This window comes from Punica granatum, chromosome 6 (genome assembly GCF_007655135.1).
Source record: "Punica granatum isolate Tunisia-2019 chromosome 6, ASM765513v2, whole genome shotgun sequence".
Lineage (NCBI taxonomy): Eukaryota > Viridiplantae > Streptophyta > Magnoliopsida > Myrtales > Lythraceae > Punica > Punica granatum.
Window position 1 is genome coordinate 28044202 of NC_045132.1, and position 19842 is coordinate 28064043.

The 19842-nt window shown below is 37.1% G+C and overlaps 1 protein-coding gene across 1 annotated transcript; it reads right to left on the bottom strand.

The window, feature by feature from the left end:
- Positions 1-55: 55 nt before the first annotated feature.
- On the bottom strand, positions 56-5337 carry LOC116210658 (ethylene-overproduction protein 1-like). The gene is made up of 4 exons (XM_031544623.1): positions 2460-5337; positions 1835-2126; positions 1438-1747; positions 56-739 (listed from the first exon to the last, which is right to left on the bottom strand). Exons 1-4 carry the CDS (start codon positions 4436-4438, stop codon positions 489-491), a joined length of 2832 nt encoding a protein of 943 aa, XP_031400483.1. The 5' UTR covers positions 4439-5337; the 3' UTR covers positions 56-488.
- Between the last annotated feature and the right edge of the window lie 14505 nt (positions 5338-19842).

Below are 19842 nucleotides of genomic sequence, written 5' to 3' on the forward strand. Positions count from 1 at the left end.
TCTCATCTCATCTCATCTCATCTCATCAAAAGAAAGAAAGAACGACAGCCTGATGTCGGATTTAAAAGCAAATGTTTCTATTATTGCAGCAAATCACCATAGATCCATCCATCCATCCATCCTCCTCCCATTGACCCATCTCTTCCTCTATTAATAATATTTTGCTTCTGTTCACTTGAATCTGTTTATATACAAAGAAATTACAGAGAAACAATCTCCTCCAACCCCAAAACACTAAGTAATCTCGTTCTAGTTTCCCAACCTCTTGAAATCAAAGTCGGTCCCTTTCTATTGTTTCCTCTTCCCTTCTGTCACCCGAATAATTCTTTCCCCTGCCAATTCATTCCCCTCTGTACAAGTTTCTTCCGGTCCGAACTCAAGCCTCAGGGGAAGGAATGATATCATGAAAATGCCTTCGTTGTTCTTCATTAGAACGAGACTATATTCCATCCATCCTTTCCCTGTGCCTCAAAAAGATCATCTCGGATTTAGCTGCCAGAGATGCTCACTTTAACTTGTTCAGCAGCTCTGCCATGGGCACGTTGATACAGATCGAGCGTGTCCATATGGGTTGGATCCAAACACAGAGCCGCCTCACAATCCTGAAGAGCAGATGAGAGGTCTCCTATCGACTCGTAGAAAGCCGCTCTAAGGTGAAGCATTTGCAAGTCGGGTTTGAATGCTATGGCCCTCGTAAGCTCTTCCACAGCTTCGGCCTCCTTCTGGTCGTCCATTAGAACTATTCAAAGGCAATTGTGCAAATAGATGTCAGCTCAGGATTATTTTGGCCTCTAGACTGCAGAGAGAATCGGTTAGTAAAAGGATGAATTTGGATTTGCAGGCCATAGAACTTGTAAACAATGACAACCCCGAGAGCTCCTACTTGAGCAGGAAAGGAAACATATCAACCTTCAGATACGGGAGAAAATTATTCAAGTGAATATGGTGGTTTTCCAGAGAACGGAATCAGAGACTCGCGGTTGCCTGTGTCCTTCAGAATAGGACAACATCATCGGGGCTATTGCAAAAATCATGTTAAATACACAGGCTTGGAGGTGCCTACTGCTCATTTAGACTTTTCACGGTATGACTGCAGCAGGAGCAGGAACAGAGATCCCCATACCCATTAAATTAGAGAATCTAAAACTATCATACCATTTAACAGCAAATTTCACTTGTGAGACAAAAAGCCTGACAATTGGAAGAATATGATGGAAATTAAACAGCCACTCTTCTCATCGCAAAAAATTTTCATAGAGAAAATGGATTTGACCACGTTATAGGAAGGGAATCACCAAGAAAATACTACCAGAAAAAGGAGATTATTATTTTAGGTCACCGCTTATTAAAAATCCGATTTATTTACCATCATGAATAACTCCTGGAAGCCATTGATGACTATGACAGTGCAGACTCCTAGAAAGGAACAGAAAGTACCTGCGGCCCTATATCTGTAAGGATATGTCCTCAGCGGATCCAGCTGCGTTGCCATATTAAGATCACTTTGTGCCATCTCACGGTCGCTGTATTCTGACCTTTTCTCATATGCCGATGCCTTATATTGTGCTTTCTCTATAAGCTGGGACATTTCATCATATGCTGCTTGCCTTTGATTCTTCATATGATAAACACGAGCCAAACCTTGATGAGCTCTTGTGTGCTTAATATCGAGTGCATTCTTATAGCAAGTTTCGGCAGGTTCCAATTTGCCGCAGTCCACATAAATACTGGCTAAATTATTCAGAGCCTGCAACAAGTATCAAAACAAGTAGGTAAAGATTCTGTTGAGCATACGCCGCCAATAAATGAGGTAAAAACTGATGGTATCGCTCACCTGCCCTTTCCTTAAACCATCTGAAGGGCATTTAAGAGCTTCCTCTAGAAGTTGAATGACGTATGAGGAAGATTCAGGATCCAAAATTGTGTCTGCTAATGCGTATGCTTTAAGGAAGAAAGCCTCAAAAGACCTTTGGATCGAAATAGATTTCTCGGCCCTAGAGATAGCTTCTTGACGGTTCCCAGTGTCGTACAAAATCCACCCTTCGTATACCAGCCTCTCTTGTTCAGTTGTTGAGAAATTTCGAGCCAAACGCAAGCTCCTCATAGCAGCCTTTTGACTATTCAACCTGTAAATTACAGCTTTCATTGCAATGAATCAATACATGGGAGTGTTTACATCCAACAGAAAGCCAACCGGCCAACTCAACTCCTAAAAGAAGAAGTGATGCATAAGGAGCCGATTCAGATTATTAGTATCACTGAGGAGATCAATGTACTAATGATTTGACATAATTACCCATTGATGTATATAAGGTTATGATGATATTACTCTGACAAAGAAGATTTCGCAGGATACATAAACTGCTGAAGATAAATAATAAAAAAGATGCAGAACTGAGTCCTGGAGTCAAACATAACGGTGCATTGGAACAGAGATTAATTAGATACCAGAAACCTACCGCAGGAGAAGCAGAGACTGCCGAAACCATAAAAGGCTCTTCTTAGGGTCATTTGCAAGCATGTGATGGATGACTGCAAGAGACCCAATGTCATCAACAGAAGACCACCGCTCATAGAGTTGCATCCAACAATCAGCCTGACTGCATTGCTCAATCTGATGACTCAGCAGCTCGAGCAATCGGTTTGCACTAATGTTCCCATTGAACGCCATGTAATTGGGTTCCAAAGTTAAAAGAGCCCTAATATCTCTGATGGCACTTGCGTAATCTTCGGCTGCAATTGAAAACCAAGCCCGCAATTCGAGGCAGTCGGTTGCAAGCTTAAACCCGATAATTCTGTCAATCTCTGATATAGCTGCCCTGATCTGCTGCTCCTCTGCTTTCACAACAGCCCTCAACTTGTAAGGGAACAAGAGAGTGGGGTCCAATTTAGTCGCGGCATTTGCATCAGAAATCTTGTCCCCCTCGATCCCATATAAAGATCGTTCCTGAAACATCCATCCCGAGGGTTTGTTGTTCTCAGAGATGACAGAGTTTATCAACTTATAGGCTAGATACTGCTGCCCCTGCTTATACCTAGCTCTTGCAATGCCTGCTATGGAATAGGCATGACCCAATTCAGCTGCCTCCTCAAAGCAGCTCTGAGCTTCCTTGAATTCCTTCCTTTCAAGCCTGGCACAGCCCAATTGGTGCAAAGCAAGGGCCTGCTGCCACTTCTCTGTGGCACACTCTTTTAACCTCTCCAGCAACACGAGTGTTGTGTCAGCTACCATACTCTCCTTCAACGCGACTTGTGTTAGGAAATAATAAAGCATGAAAGAAGCATGCCCCACCATTGCTAACCTCTCCCTTGCCTCTGAGCTACATAAGAGCTTCATCACCTTTGGAATATACAATGAACGCGGGAGCTTCCTCAATAGAACCTGCAGGCATGAAGCTACGAGAAGATGTGCCGTCTCCTCCAATCCATAGTCCATAAGAGCTGTTACATCCTCGAGATTACCAACCTGTGAAGCTAAATAGGCATCGCACGCAGATTTCATCTCCTCACAGCAGAATCTGTTAGCAAAAGTGAGCATCTCCATCACAATCTCAGGACCAAACGGGTCCAGTCTTTTCGTCCTGCTGTAGATTTCAACTGCTTGCATTCCCTTCAAGGATATCCCATTATGAGAAAATTCGATAATTTCCCTCTTTGACTCAACAAAACTACCATACAGCATTGTCCTAAATGGAAGGGATAGAGCTGCGATTTTACTCCGAAGACAGCGGACCTCCTCATTGCCTACACAGAACAGAACGCCACTCTCCTCCTCCGAATTCGAGTCCTCAATCTCGTCGAGAACCAGGGCACTCGGTCCCTCTCGACAGGATTGGCAATAACCACAGACTGAATTGGACACGCACCGACAAATTAGATCATCACCGGGGGACTCGACTGTGGAGAAACCAGGAAGCTCATCCATTCCCCTCTCAAACCGCAACCACGCAGAGAGAACAACTTTGGAGTGAACATCGGAAGCGAAAAGACGAGCGTTGCTTAAACATCGCCTGAGAAGCTTGGGGTCGCCGAGGGAACGGAGAACCGAGTACTGCTCGATGCAGATAAGTGCCTTGTCATGAAGCGAGGAAGCCTGGAGGCGGCGGTAGATATCGGCGAGAGCATGGACGAAATTGAGGGGTCGAAGGTGGGGCTCAATGGGGGGTTCAATGAGTTGGGCATTAGGGAGACCATAAGCAAGGAGAAGAGAATCGGCAAGAGAGAGGGAGTTGTGGGGCTTGGGCCTCGACCGGATGAGCTTGAGCAAGGGAGGGTTGAGCTTGTTGTCGCCAGCTGCTGCGGCGGTGGCGGAAGAAGCATCAACGGAGGAGGAGGAGGAGGAGGAGGAAGAAGAGGTTTCTTCAGGTAGGGGTGGGTTGAGGGCGTGAACTTGGGCGCTCTTGAATCGATCTATGAGCTTAAGAAAACGCATTTGCATTTGAATGGGTGTGGGTGTTGTGGGTATTCTATTGTAATGAGGTTGAGAACTTGAAAGAGGAGAGGGCAAAGGTTCAACCTTTCCTTTCTTAGGTTTTTTTTTTTTTTGGTTTGCTAAAAACAATCGGGTGCAAGGTAGAGCCTCAAATTAAAATTGCATTGAAGCAGACAAATACAAGTTGGAAGAAGAATTGTTTGTTACCTGAGAACGAGACTGAGGCTGAGGCTGAGGCTGAGAATGAGGCTGAGGCTGAGACTGAGACAGAGAGCAGCAACAAAGCAGCAGAAAGAAGCACACCCATAAACAAATCACAGGAAAACGGTGGAGGCAGCAGGACAGGAGACGAAGACTGGGGGATTATCGATATCGATGGATCGATTAAATCTGTCTCAAATCCATATAAACTATAAAGATGGATGGATGGATGGATGGATGGATGGATGGAACTCCTTTCCTTTCCAAATTAATCTCTCTCTCTCTCTCTCAGCTCAGCTCTGCTCTGCTCTGTTTGTGATGGTGAGCGTGTGTGATTGTGATCTGACCAGTCAGTCTCTCAATAGGGCCATAGTAAGGGATGATAATGATGATGATGGCGGGGGAAGGAGGGAGGAAGGAAAGAGTTTTTATTAGTTGAAGAAGAAGCGGATCAGTTGGATCTTCTCCTCCTGCTTTTTCTTCTTCTTCTTCTTCTTCTTCTTCTTCTTCTTCTGCGTCTTTCTTTCGGTGTGCAATGCAACCGCTCCCCCAATCTGCCCTGCCAGTGCCGGTGGAGTGGCTTCTTGAGCTCGAGCTGAGCTGAGCTGAGCTGAGCTGAGCATGAGATGGGTGGGTGGGTCCCATCGGAGGAGTTAGTCAACTGCTTCTCCTTGGGCTTTCCTTGGATGGTTCAGATCAGACTCTCCTCTTCCTTTCTGTTGGCTTCTCTGATCTCTCTCTCTCCCACCCCTTTCTTTTCTTTTCTTTTCTTTTCTTTTCTTTTCATTCTTCTTTATGATATTTTAAATATTTCTCCACAGGAATAATAGTAGTAATAATAATATTAATTAATTAAATCCTTTACAAGCAAACAATAAATCAATTAATGAGATTGATGAAACTGATGAAACGGACTTTTCCACTTTTTTCTGTGAGCCTGAAAATTAAAATATTAAAAAAATAAATATGAAGCCTTTTCTATTCCTTCTTTAAAAAAAAAAAATTTCTCTCTCTCTTTTTTAAAAGATTCGGAGAAGTTCTTACTTTACCAAAAGAAAACCGTATATCTAATATCTAATCCCATTACTTATTTAAGAAAAAAATGATTTTATAACGCCCTCTTAATCATCCCAAAGTCCTTTTTGTTTTTCGGTAGAGATCCTAAATTCTTTTTAAGCAAAAGGTAATCATGAAAAAATGAGTAATTTTAGTTTTTTTTTAACTTCCAATTACCAATCTATATCTATATAAATATTAAAAATTGAGTGGATACATCTATTGATGACACGTAGGACCAAGAAGGGTTTTCTTTGCCTAACCTTTCATATGACCGCCAACAACAATTTGACAAGAGATGAAATATCGTAGTGCCACCTCATTTCTCTAAACCGATGCATAGAAGATGTAAATACTATGCTATAATCATAGACATTTCTTAAAAAATAAAGAGACATAATCATTGACGAAGGAAGCTCGTGCTAATTTGATAGAGGAGAATGGATAGGATTATTGGATTTTCTTTATAAGGCTTTTATAAGTTCGTACCGTTAAAAAGAAGTCTTCTATAATTTTTATGAAGAGCTAATGGACGTGATTTCCAAACAGTCTGTGATCATGTTGTTACAACCCATGCACTTTAAGATTGCTCAGAGAAAGGAAATTTTAGATTTGAAGAGGAAAAAAGTTTATACTCAAGTCAGAGGTATAACTTATTCACTATGAAATTTCTTTAACTTCAATCAATACATCATATTGGTTAACGACGGAAGAAGCTGAAATATGTGATTAAATATAATAAAAGTTTCTTTTTTATTTATAACATTTCTCATCTACAAATGTTTCTCAATTCACGATATTAATTGATTTTATGTTTGTATGTTTAAAAAATATTAAAACTAGAAAATTATATATCATAATAATTATAGCTCGTGTCCGTCGTTTAGTTTCCTCTTAATTCTCTCACTCCCTCTCTTTCCGCTTTCTTCACCCTCCCCTTATGTTCCCTTTCTCTCTCTTGCTCTTTGAATTTTCTCTATCACTAATACTCCAAATTCTCTTTTAATTTTTCTTCATTAATTTCGTTAAACCAAGGTTGTCAAAATCTCGATTCTACCTAGAATTGGTCGAGGGTCGCAGAATCGTGAATCGTAAGATTCTACCTGTAATTAAAAAAACAACATATATATATATATGTGTGTGTGTGTGTGTGTGTAGCATACTAAGAATCAACAAACTAATAATAAGTCATAACAACACAATACATCGTTACAAATTATCAAAATTCAATTTGAACTCTCAAAATAAACAGGTAACAACATAAAAAAATAACATAGAATGTCAAATCTCATCCAAATATCAAACGAGGAATTTCGTCGGTTGATCGACCCAAAAGACTAACTCCATGGCCTTTTTCATAGATGGATAGAGGAGTGAGTGTTACGCAGCGTTCAAAACCAGCCTTGAAGTGAATGAATTAGAAAGAACGAAGAAGATCTCAAAAAGAAAAACAAGATCCACCTTGAACCTATCTCCGCCTCCGCCTCCGTCTCTCTCTCTCTCTCCCCCTCTCTCTCTCCCTTCTCTCTCTCTTTTTCTGCGTGTCTCACTTCTTGCCCTAGCCCCTTCTTCTTCTCAGCTCATCTCTCACCCAAAATCCTCAGTTCCGTCTCATTCCCCTCGTCGGAATCTCAGTCGGGGCTTCAAAATTCGCCGTCAAAATCCGATCTTTCCGGTGTTCTCTGCTAGGCCCTAGCTCAGCGTCGGTGCCGCCGCTTCTTCTGCTATCATCATCGCCGCAGTCTCCTATTTAGGTCTTCTCAGCACTCAAGCTCAATGATTTGCGGGGAATCTGGACGAATCAGGTGGATCTTGTTCTTCTCCAATTAGGGCTGAAGATCATAATCATCAGATGAGCTGTTATGTGAAGTTCTCGAGCAGATAAGAGAATGGAGATGACCGAAATTCGACCCGACATGGTGAATGGGCTGCCCAATTTTGCGGGCTTTGGGCCGAACTATGGATTTGTCTGGGTCAGACCGATTTCATGATTCACAGACCCGAATCACAATTCCATTCCGATTCAACCATTTTCGATCCACCCATTAGAATCAAAATCGTAGCCCTGCCCTTGAATCGCAGAATCGTACGATTCTACGATTCTACGATTCGAATCATGATTCTAACAACCACGCGTTAAACATGTACTAAACACCACGTACAACAGGACGACTCTAGTATCACTATTATTATAAAGGTCGAAGAAAGATTGTCGTCTCACTTTCACATACCCAAGATAGTTATACTATACATAATTAAATTTATAAGAGTTATTAAATCAAGAACATGATCGTAAATTTCCATTTCATCTCACTTTCACATATTAAAAAACCTATGGTATACCTAATTCAATTTATAAGAGCCATAAAACCTAGAACATGATCGTAAATTTACAGTAATAACTATCCACTTCTCCTTTTTTTTCTCCACTCCCCTCTTTTCTCTCATTTTTCCTCTTCCTCCCAATCAACTACACCTGCAAATGCACACTCCTTTCTATATTTATCATCATCATCATCATCGTTAACATCATCATCGTAATTTGTGATATTATATTTTTTATTATATAATATTTTTTAAAATTAATTGGAGAAACTGGAGGGGAAAAAAGGAGCACGATGTATTCTAAAAAATTAAAACCACACTATATGTAGTGTGTGTATATCTATACTCTTACAAAAGTGAGGAGAAGAAAGTTAATGACAAAACTCACTTTTTGGTCCCTGAAAGGTACAACGCTATACAAATTACTCCCTAAAAGAATTTCGTTAGATAAATCAGGATTTGCAAATGAAATGTTAGAACATGTTAGTCCTTCCGTTACCTTTTACAACTCGTCCCTGACAGAAAATGCTGACATGGCCCGTTAAGTAGTGACATGGAACGTTAAGTTCGACGTTGGCAATTTTCCCCCCAAAGACGACGTCATTTTCTTCTTAATTTCTTCCAAAATTTTTTTTAAAAAATTTACCGTGATCATCTTCTCGGGGGTAGATTTGCCCACACTGATAGAGAGAGGGAGGGGGAGTTAGGGGGATCGGAGCCACCATTTACGGCGACCTCCCTCCCTTGGATTTGGCCCCCTTTTCCGGCGATCCTCTCTCCCCCCTCGACTGTCTATCTCCTATGCTTCCCGGTCCTGCATCGTCGAAGTCTCGCAGTGCCTGCTCTGCTACGAAGAAGAAACCCCGACTGCCGACGATTCCCTTTTCTTCCCGTCCCCTTATTGGCTTCTTCTCATGGTTCTCCAGTGCCATTATAGATTACCTTCAATCCTCTCCACCCCTACATCATTCACTAGTACAAATCCTCAGAAAAAGTGCCCTTGCGTGAAAGGAAGGAGAAGAAGGTGAACAGGGATTGGCAATTCAAGGGTAAAGTCTTGAGGTGGATCTTTGGGTTAATTCTGATTATAGCCGTGGATTTTGGTATCTCGAGATGGGTTTCAGTCACTTTTAGACCCAAGCTGTCTGTTGATCTAGTGAGGTCTATTGGCGAGAAATCTCAGGTTGAGGATGGTCTGGAGGTGAAGCTAAGGCTGTTGTAGAGAGCATTGCGAGCTTTTGTGGAAGACAAGGTTTCAAACTGTAGTGATGCGAACTCCAATTGGCAAACCGTCATTCTTGAGTATAGGAGGAGCTTGATCTTGGATAATCATGAAATTTTTTCAGCTTTAACAGACTCTTGAAGTATCGTATCTTAAGATTAGCAAAGAGAATGAAACATAAGTTTTGGTATCTCGCTGCTTCATGTGGCTCGGGGAACAAACTCAGGAAGCTCATAAAGGATGGTACCGATGTTCTAACATAATGGCTTCATCTTTTCGAAGATAATGTGGAAGTTCTCATTTCTTGTGAAAAATTTGTCTAGCCCTTCTCTTCTGGTAGTCTATCAATTGGACAACAGTATTATCAAGGAATGTGATTTGCCCCTTTTGGCATAGCAAATAGAAGCTGTGAATGAGTATGCTATGTAAATTTATGAGCTAGTTACGGTAATAATATAAAGACATCTCAATAACATTCTTGATAGTTCATAGATCAGATCATAAAGCCAATCGAAGTAGCTGATAAATTTTTGTGGAAAATTGTGCACAATAATCATTCACCATAATAATATGTAAAAGAGCATGCACCATCCTTACAACTGTAAAAACGAGTTCGATTTCTCACTATTAATTAATTGCGAATGCACGAAGCAATGTTTTTCTTTCAGCAACCCGTAAGCAAGAGCCAACTTCTCATGTGCCAAAGAACTGCTTCTCTTCTCTCTCTCCCTTCATTACATGAGGTCAACATAAAACACAATTTACACTTGAACAGCACCTGAGCTGCTTCAGCTCCTCGACCGCCTCTTCTAACTTCTTGCAAATCTGATATGTAGATTCGTGGTTCCAATGTTTTCGATTCATGCATCTTGCCATCCTATTCAATGCTGCTACACCCTTTCTCCTTCGAAGGGGGCTCGGATCTGGCCTCCCTCCCTTTCTCTATCTCTACTAGTTGCCAAAAATGGGGGCTCCGATCACTGCATTGGACTTCCTCGTTGAGGTCGAGGTTGCTACTTCTTCTTCTTCATCCCGGTCGTCATCATCTTCCTCGCTATCTCCGATGTGGTCATAGGGCCCATGGGACCGGTGGGTCTCGTGTTGCCGACGGTCATGGGTGCGAGCTCGTTGGTCGAAGAACTCGAAGTTTGGAGGGGACAAAGGATAGAAGTTATCCCAGTTCCAGACGGAGAACGCTTGAGAAGGGGTGCTCGAGTAGGTCTAGTTCGCCTAGGCGGTCAGGTAGTATCCGGAGTTGATGGTGTAATCCGATTTGAGGGATCATACTGGGGAGGAATTGGGGTGGAAGTGGTGGCCACGGTGGAGGAAGAGGAGATGCTAGAGGAGGAGAGAATGTGGGGGAGCTTGGAGTTGGCGATGGTATGGGAGGGGGGGTGGCGGGCGGAGAGACGAGGACGGGGAAGGGAGGTGGGACGGGACGCGGGGAGGGATGGGGGGCCAGAAGGTGGAGGGTGGAGGGTGGAGGAAGACGCCGTGGTATGGTCAGAGGTGGCTTTCTTTATTCAGTTATTTTGGGGAAAAAAAATGACCATGTGAAACTTAACGTTCCATGTCACAGGATAACGAGCCATATGAGCATTTTCTATCAGGGACTAGCTGCATCTTTCAATGGAATGACTAAAGGACTAAATATTGTACACGACATGTTTAATTAGTATATAATATATCTTTTAGGGACGTGTTTTCAAAAAATTGCATCTTTCAGGGACCAAGAAGTATGTTTTGTCGAAAGTTAATTTGTTTAACTTTTCATTTTCTAACATGCCCTTTGAAAATATATTTGGATAATTAAAATCTCATTAATTAGATTATTTCTCATTCATTTATTAAGCCTATGGCCTCCCTTGTAACCTAAAAAAATCCAATTAGATTAAGGGAAGTTTAAGGATAAATATGTAATGGGTAAATTGTACCGGTGGTCCAAAATGTTTTACAAATGTTTCATGATGGTCCAAAAAGTTATTTTCGTTACATGATGGTACAAAATGTTTCAAAATTGTTTCATGATAGTACAAACCGTCAACTCGAGCTGACGCCGTTAACATTTTGCTGACGTGGCGCGTCCTATGTGTCACTTTGTAACGTGGAACCAATCATAGTGCGCCACGTCATTTAAGACAAAATAAAATTTAAAAGGCAAAAAAATACAAAAAATAATTTAAAAAATACAAAAAAAGAGTAAAATTTTGAAAAAAAAACAAAAAAAAAAAAAAAACAAAATTTTGAAATTTTGAAAATTTTAAAAATTATATTTTAAATTTTAAAAATTTTTAAAATTTTTAAAAAAATAGAAAAAAAACAAAAAAAGAGTAAAAATTTGAAAAAAATCTAAAAAATTTATTTAAAAATTTTGAAATTTTTGAAAAGGAGGGTTTGAAAATTTTAATTTTTTTAAGTTTTTTCAAATATTTTTTATTTTTAAAAAGGGGAAATTTTAAGAGGAAAGAGGAAATTTTAGAAAAGGAGGGAAAAGGATTTTAGAAAGAAAAAAGGAGGAAAAAGGGGAAGGGGGGGAAAAAATGAAAATGTTTTAAAAAAAGAGGGGAAAATTTTTGAAATTTTAAATCCTTGTTTTTTCTTTTTTTTAACTTTTGGACTCTTTTTTTGGATTTTTGTTGTTTTTTATATTTTTTTAAAAAAAATTTTAAAATTTTAAAATTTCCAAATAATTTCAAAAATTTCCAAAATTTAAAATATTTTTTTATTTTTTTCAAAATTTTTACTCTTTTTTTTTCCAAATTTTTACTCTTTTTTGTATTTTTTTGGACTTTTTAAAAATTTATTTTGTCTTAAATGACGTGGCGCACTATGGTTGGTTCCACGTAACAAAAGTGACACATAGAACGCGGCACGTCAGCAAAATGTTAACGGCGTCAGCTCGAGTTGACGGTTTGTACCATTATGAAACAATTTTGAAACAATTTGTACCATCATGTAGAAAAAAAAACATTTTGGACCATCATGAAACATTTGTAAAACATTTTGGACCACCGGTGCAATTTACCCATATGTAATTGAAACTTCATTTTAACTACTCATTTCTAACTCTTCCCACAATTCTCTCCTCCTTTTCTCTATCGTCTCTTTTGAATGTTCTCACCCATTTTCTTTTTTTCTTTTTGTTTGGGTAGATCTTATTCTTCTCTGTTTTTTTTAATCATAGGTGTACTAATTAATATATCATAATTTTTCTTAAATATTCTTTTACCATAAAATTTCAATATCTATAATTTAGACAAAGTCGATATATATTGCATTATATAATAAAGCAATATCTTTAAAATATAATATAAATTTTAAAAATATCAAACTTAGCATTGGTATATTTTTAAATTATTGAAATTTCATTTGATTACGCGCGTAGTGTGGATCACGCTCTAGTATGTGTGCGTATATATATACACACACACACATGACCATTGTACTAGTCTTGATTATATATGAGGAAATATCAATCAAATAAAATGGGAAAGACATTGGCCCAACGCTAAATTTGGATGAGTTGAGAAGTCTTGTTAACGCAATAACTTTCCTTTTTTTTTTCTTTGTTATAAAGGAGACGCATATGTTTAATGCAAAGAAACAACGTAATAAATTTATCTATATAAAGATTCTAGCTATATTTGGCAGGTTGCATTGAGAGAGGAATGGGATTTTTAAAATCCGAAATGCTTGTTTTGTGACAATGAGATCAAGATTGGGTCATGGATTCACCTCGATAAAATTGCTAAGGAATTAATCTTGGTTAAGGAGCTGGTTAAAATGCCACTACACTTGTGATTTGAAATTTCAAAAAATGCCATTAGAAGTATAAAAAATGGGAAAAGGGCGGTGGTGATTAGCATTGGGCCCATTGCTCTACTGTCATCTCTCTCCCTTCACTTCTTTCTAAGAGAGAGAGAGAGAGAAAAAAAAAGGGGGAAGGAGAGTGGGGTTGTGGTGGTCTTGGGTCACCGGCGGTGGCGACCTTGCCGAGGATGGTGATAGTCGACGTTGGGCTTACAGCCCCTCTCCTTCTTCAAGCATATCAAATTTCCTTGACATTTCAAATTCTATCTCATCCTACCTCGTTCCTTTCGCTGACCCGACAATCAAACATAGTCTTTGTGTTTGTCTACGATGACACCGTATCATTATGACAACATTTTGTCATTTGTCCCATTAATCAACTACAGCCGGTTAAACCAATTACTTTTCAATGTAATGAATTAAAGAAAAAACCAAAAGGAAAAAAGGCAACCAATCTCTAAGCTTGCATTTGATTTCAAGCTGAACAATGATCAAACTCAACTTGATTTTGTGCAATGATTGCAAGTATTGACAAATATATTGATGTGTAAGAATATATATCTATGTATCTATAAAAGTACATGAAAAATCTATTATTAAAAAATTGATATATATATATATATATAATGTGAAAGTAGATAGGATATTTATTATTATAAAATTGATTATAAAAATGGTTAGAAAAAAATATATGAGAGAGTTTATTATTAAATTAGGGAAAAAATTAAAAAGGTGATGATTGTGTTATTAAATTGATGAAAAAATAAAGTTGAGTTGAGTAAAATCATGATTCGAAAAACAAAGGAACCACATTTTGAAGAAGAGAAGGAGAGGGGGTTGTCTCCGGTGGCCACGGTTCCCTAACGAGGGTGGCTACTTGAAATTGTCAGTGACCGCGAACAGGAGTGGTGGCCACTAGCCATGACCATCCCCTATATCTATAGGCATCTCAGATCTTTGATGCCGACTAGGGGTATGCACAGATACCGGGTATACCCGGAACCGGTCAGAACCTACCCGCTAGAATAGGGTCCGGGTAGCTTGTATTGAAAATATGATAGGATTCGGGTATTAAAATTAGGAACCGGTGAAAACAGGTTCCGGTTTCGGTTATTGCATATAGGATATTTAGAATCGAAACCGGAACGATACCTAGACTGGATAATAATTTTCCTAGTTATATTCTGATATATTTCTTCATTTTACTTTACCATATTCCTCACTCTGTCTCTCTTTTCTCTTGGTGGAAGCTTCGCATTCGTCGGTAGCTTTGGTTTGACAATGATAGGTGTATCCTCGGTGAGGCCTGATCGTATTACAAATGTTTAATTTTGTGGATGGATTGATGAGACATATTACTCTTTGTTGTAGATGTATTTGTGGATTTAATCTAAATATATGTCGACATTATGTTATGCGTAATTACTGATTATGGATGAGACATTTTTTATTTTATTTAGCGAGACAAAAAAATTTATAGGTTTCAACATGATACCCGAAACTTGTGGGATAATACAAATTCCGGGTTGGTTCCGGTTCCATGACTCAATATGGTAGGATCCGGTTCCAAAATCTTAAAACATGTTTCTTATAGGATATGGTTCGGGTATTGTGAAAAAAAAAAAAAAGATACTCGGAACCGAACACTCCAAATGTCGACCAATTAAGGGGGATGGAGCTGTCACCGGTGTGGATGACCCCTCATTTGAGATTTCCGGAATATTTGTACGTTCTACTAATCTTCCAAAATTCTACGTACTAATTTTAATAAGCCCCAAAATCCAAAGCACTATGCATTCAGCAATGCAGGATATATTTCATATAAAAATAAATCTAACAAACGTATCAAAAAAAAAAGTCCAACAAATTCAATTTTTAAGTTTTGCTTTCACACCTTTCTTCGGGCATTCAGCTATCTATATTAAATTAATTATCATGATCCTGTCTCAGACTCTCAATACATGTTTGAGGCAATATATCTCAATAAAATTTCAGCAGCTTATGAAAATTCAATAACACGACTACCGACTTATTTGGAATATTTTCAATTTGTTTTCCTAGAAGGGACAACGTGGCATATGATAATTTTTTTTAAAATACTGGAAAAATACGTTAGAAAAAGAATTCATTCATTCACAAATCCATTCACTTATGATTTAACTTGATCAAACATATATTGAGAACAAATGCAAACTTAATTCTTAAAACATTTCAGTTTTATCGTTTTCTTCTTCTTCCTCCCCCCCTTCATGAGAAAAGAAAAGAAGAGAAAAAAAATCAAGGCCAAGCATCCAACAACAGTCGTTAGCAAGTCATCCAACCTGTGCCATTAAGTCTTAATAATATAATATATAGATTTTAAAAACAGACATTACGAAATCGTGGCGTTGGTGCTGGTATGGTTTACTTACTACACCCTCTTCATCTCCTTCCTCAGGACTTGAGGTTTAAATTAACTTAACAATAATAATATGCTCTACAAAATTTGTCATTAATATACACAACAACTAATTAGCTTGGATGTTGAGTGTTTCTTGAATTTTGATCCTAGACCTGAAGACTCAACTGACAAGCAATGAAAAAGATCGAGATCGTGGACAGTCGACTGCACTATTGCAGACAACTAACTACAGTCAGAAGCAAGAAGAGCACATGGACCATGAGCAGTAGACTGGCAACACGTGTAGTCAACTTCAGAGGGCTGTAGATCTGGAGCGCAGTATAATCAATATCATATTTGGCCAGTTCATTTGTTTCCTTGCTCGGCTGATTTCTTTCACAATTGTGTAATCAACTAATTTCATTTTTCATTATTCTAGATTTAGATCTCTATCTTTTGGGAATATGATATCTTGAGAATATCATATTTTAGGATATTATGAATAGAGCTACAAGAGGGATATTTATGTCGGGTATCATAAATATATGTAGAGAGCATTGTATATGAGTGCGGGAGAGCACCTAGGGTGTTGAAAGTGATTTTCGGGTTTGGCCTTTTCAGTTTAGGTTTTCATGCCTTGAGCATAACTCATCATGTTTGTAATCTCCACCATTATTGCTCAATGAGAAGTCATCACCAAGCCTCATTTCCCTATGGATGTTTCCTTCAAACGTCTTCATCAAGTTTGAGGGTTTTATCACGTATATCTTGTGTGTAATTCTTTTCTACCGCATTATCTTCGTTGATATTAAGTCGATCCTTAACATTGGGCTCGATTTTCTTTTTTTAGGTTGAAAGGCTTAGCTGTTTTACCTTAGGGCGAAATGCCGTTTTAATTAGGGCAAAGCAAACATGTATATGATATATGGGAAATTTTTTGTAGTGATTGAATATTTAGCAGCTGTCCTGTACAAAATATTTTCGTACTCGGAGAACAATGTTTCGTACTTGTACGAAATATTATTCTCCAAGTCAGTTGACTGCATGAATAATATAGTCAACTGTATTGCACGTGTTGAGATTTATTTTTATACAAATACGAACCATTATTCTTCAAGTATGAAAATTTTTTGAACCTAGTTGACTGCACACATATGCAGTCAACTGAAATGTACATGCTGTCCACTAATATGTGTATGCGGTCGACTAAAATAAACATGTGGTCGATTGAATCGGAGAACAATATTTCGTACAAGTACGCAACGTTATTCTTTGAATAATGAAAATATGGGCGCAACTGCTGAATATTCAGCCGCTGGACTGGAGAATTGTCCTATATGAACCCCAAGAATTGCCCTGTATGATGCATATGAATGTAAACCGTGTAATGTAGTGGCACTTATGCTTAAATCAATTATTATACATTTTTTATTGTGCATTTGGTCCCACAAAATTATTTGCATATCTTTTGAAATATGAAGTAGGCCCATGTCTTGTCATGCTGTATATCGATCCCCATTTTGATCGTTTTCTTTTATAAGCAATCTTATCGATTTCAATAAGCCACCGTGTCTTAACCTTAATTTTTTTTAATAAAAACCATTATTTGACTAATTATTTTTTCCACATGCATCTCTAACATATACCAGCACATGACAAAGCCATGGGGATAATAATTGTCTAAGCAAATAAATAAAGGGGAGTCGTACACCAAATTGTATGTACGAACGAATGTATGTATATATACGCATATTATATATGCGTACGTACAGATTTAAAGAAAAAGAATCTGATCGATGCTCCAGATTATTGTAGTCTAGCTAGCTTGGCCATCGATTCTCTTTTTTTTCCCGTGGTTCACCACACAATTTATTATAATACAAGTGCAAAAGTTTATATTATTGTATTTACAGGTAACCAATTACATGCCAGTTGCAGCCAGTGGAGAAAGGAAGAAAGTGGGAATAAAATAGTTACATACGATATGGATGCCTTTTGCGAGTTATTGCTATGCTATGTGATAACAGCTTCACAAAAAATACTTTTATATTATATATATATATATACATATATATTTTTATCAATACTATTAGTCTATTACAATTGGATAGGGAAAGTAATTGAAGTAACTTTCTTTCTCTAAAATATTTTTATAATAGAATTAATAATTTTGCAGTGATTGATGTGAAATAAAATAACAATAGTAGTTGACAATGTCTCTGCGTTGAATTTTAATTAAAAAATTTTATTGCCAATCAAAAGATGATATAACACAGTGACGTACATTCTTACTTGTTAATATAGAGATTAGAGATTCGATATCTAGTGAGATTACCCATAAATAAAAAATTTGTCAGCACACGTGGTGATATTTGTACAAAATAACAATTACTATCCGTACTTTTGTTTTTTTTTTATACTTTTGCCAATATATATTTCAAACGATGATAGGCCGCGTTGGAAAATGAATTGTTTTTTATTCACATTATTTCCAGACCGAACCTACTGGTTCAATAAAAAAAGATCAATTTTATAACTTTTAAAAAAACAAAATTAAACTAAATAAATTAACAATTAATATAAAGGTTTTTAATTTCTCATCCAAATTATCGATATCTCTGTATCCTTCTCTAGCATGAACTTGTTTATGCAGATCGATCTAACGGTCCGCCTTTTCTTATTTAATTTTCCACGCATCTGTAGATATAACTCGGACTCCATCGCATGATCTGATGATATGAATGTAGTAGCTAGGCTAGCTAGGGCACAGCACAATCTTGATCTTGTCCTCATCACCGGGACAGGGGAGATTAATTACCCGCTACGGAGGGATAATATTTATGGGGGCTTAATTCAGCGATTTTTAATTAATTAATGTATCTGTTCAATTGCTGATCAGTAATACATATATGGATCGCCCAATTTGGAATTTACGATCTCATCCCTCCACCATGCTAATGTCTTTTCTGTGCTAAGCTGATCAAATCATTCGATCGTGCATGCAATGGACATATCGCCCGATTTCCAGTCTCCAACTTAATTTGTATCATCTTATGGACGATGTCTTGGCTAGCTCAATTGTGGAATTAATTATGGGATATCGCCTGATGATCTCGTCTCCTTATTTTTCCAATATCTTCAAGAGATGTCTTTACGTACACAGTTATTATTTTATTCAATTGATGAACTCTAGAACAAGTATCAATCGAATCGGTGCAGCCATAGTTGGGTCGCTGTTTATTTAATTAATCTATATATATATATATATATATATATATATAGTAAAAGAAGACTTGCAATCTATAATAATAATAGTAATAAATGCTCATGTTTCAGTTTTAAAATCTTCACAATCAATACTTTCAAACTTGCAGCAAGGCCTACCAAGCAGAAAATCTCGCGGCCCACCAAGTAAACAATCTAATATTTCATATTTAAGAACTTCCTTTCATATTATTATTGAATATAGAGTATATATGACATAATACATACATCTACATTATCTAATCTAATCTAATCGATAAGTACATCAAACAGTCCGTGCAACACATGGATAATATCTTTGATATCCTAATAACAGATAATATGGTCAATTATCTATTCAATTTAGTAACAAGACATTTTCCTTATATATTAATTTACAAATACCTATACATTATGTAAAACTCACTTTCCAGCATTAAATAGCATTTAATAATCTTAATTAACTCCCATGACAAAATGAAAATAAATTAATTTAAATTTTTTTAAGTAAAAATTTACTTAATATAGATCTATACATAAATTAAAATTCACTTGAAGACTATTAAATGTGCTTAAATTTATGCATTCAAAAATAGAAAAAGAATTTTCTTTAATTAGAAAATTAGTTAAGAGTTAAAAACTATAGTATATGTCCATCTACATATATACATGAGCAACTGACAAGAAAAAAAATAAATGTAAACTTAAAAGTAATTCTTGAAGTTAAAAGCTATACAAAAATTTGAATAGGATTAAATGAGTTCAAATTAATGCACTTAAAAAATTAAATAGATCATTTTAATTTTCCAAAATTAAGTTCATGCACTTTTCTTGGTCAGAAGTTATGCACTTCAAAAATAGAAAAAGAAGTTTACCTCAGTTTTTCAAATTAAACATTCGTTAAATTGATGTTCTTAAAAATTAAAAATTATTTTAATTTTCCAAACTTAAGCTGATGCACTTTTCTTGTTCGGAAGTTGATGCACTTCAAAAATAGGAAAATAAGTTTTACCTCAAATTTCCAAATAAAAATTTAGTTAAATTAATGCTCTTAAAAAATTAAAAATTATTTCAAAGTTCCAAATAAAAATTAGTTACTAAACCATATTATATATCCACATATATTTAAAAAGAAAAAAGTAAATTCAAATCAAATTCGTGATTAAACTTATA

Excerpts from the sequence above, each read along its gene's own strand:
- LOC116210658 (XM_031544623.1), bottom strand. The coding sequence starts at position 4,438 with ATGCAAATGCGTTTTCTTAAGCTCATAGATCGATTCAAGAGCGCCCAA. Across the intron at positions 2,127-2,459 it reads CAGTCTCTGCTTCTCCTGCG|GTTGAATAGTCAAAAGGCTG; the intron begins GTAGGTTTCTGG and ends TGTAATTTACAG. Across the intron at positions 1,748-1,834 it reads ATGGTTTAAGGAAAGGGCAG|GCTCTGAATAATTTAGCCAG; the intron begins GTGAGCGATACC and ends TACTTGTTGCAG.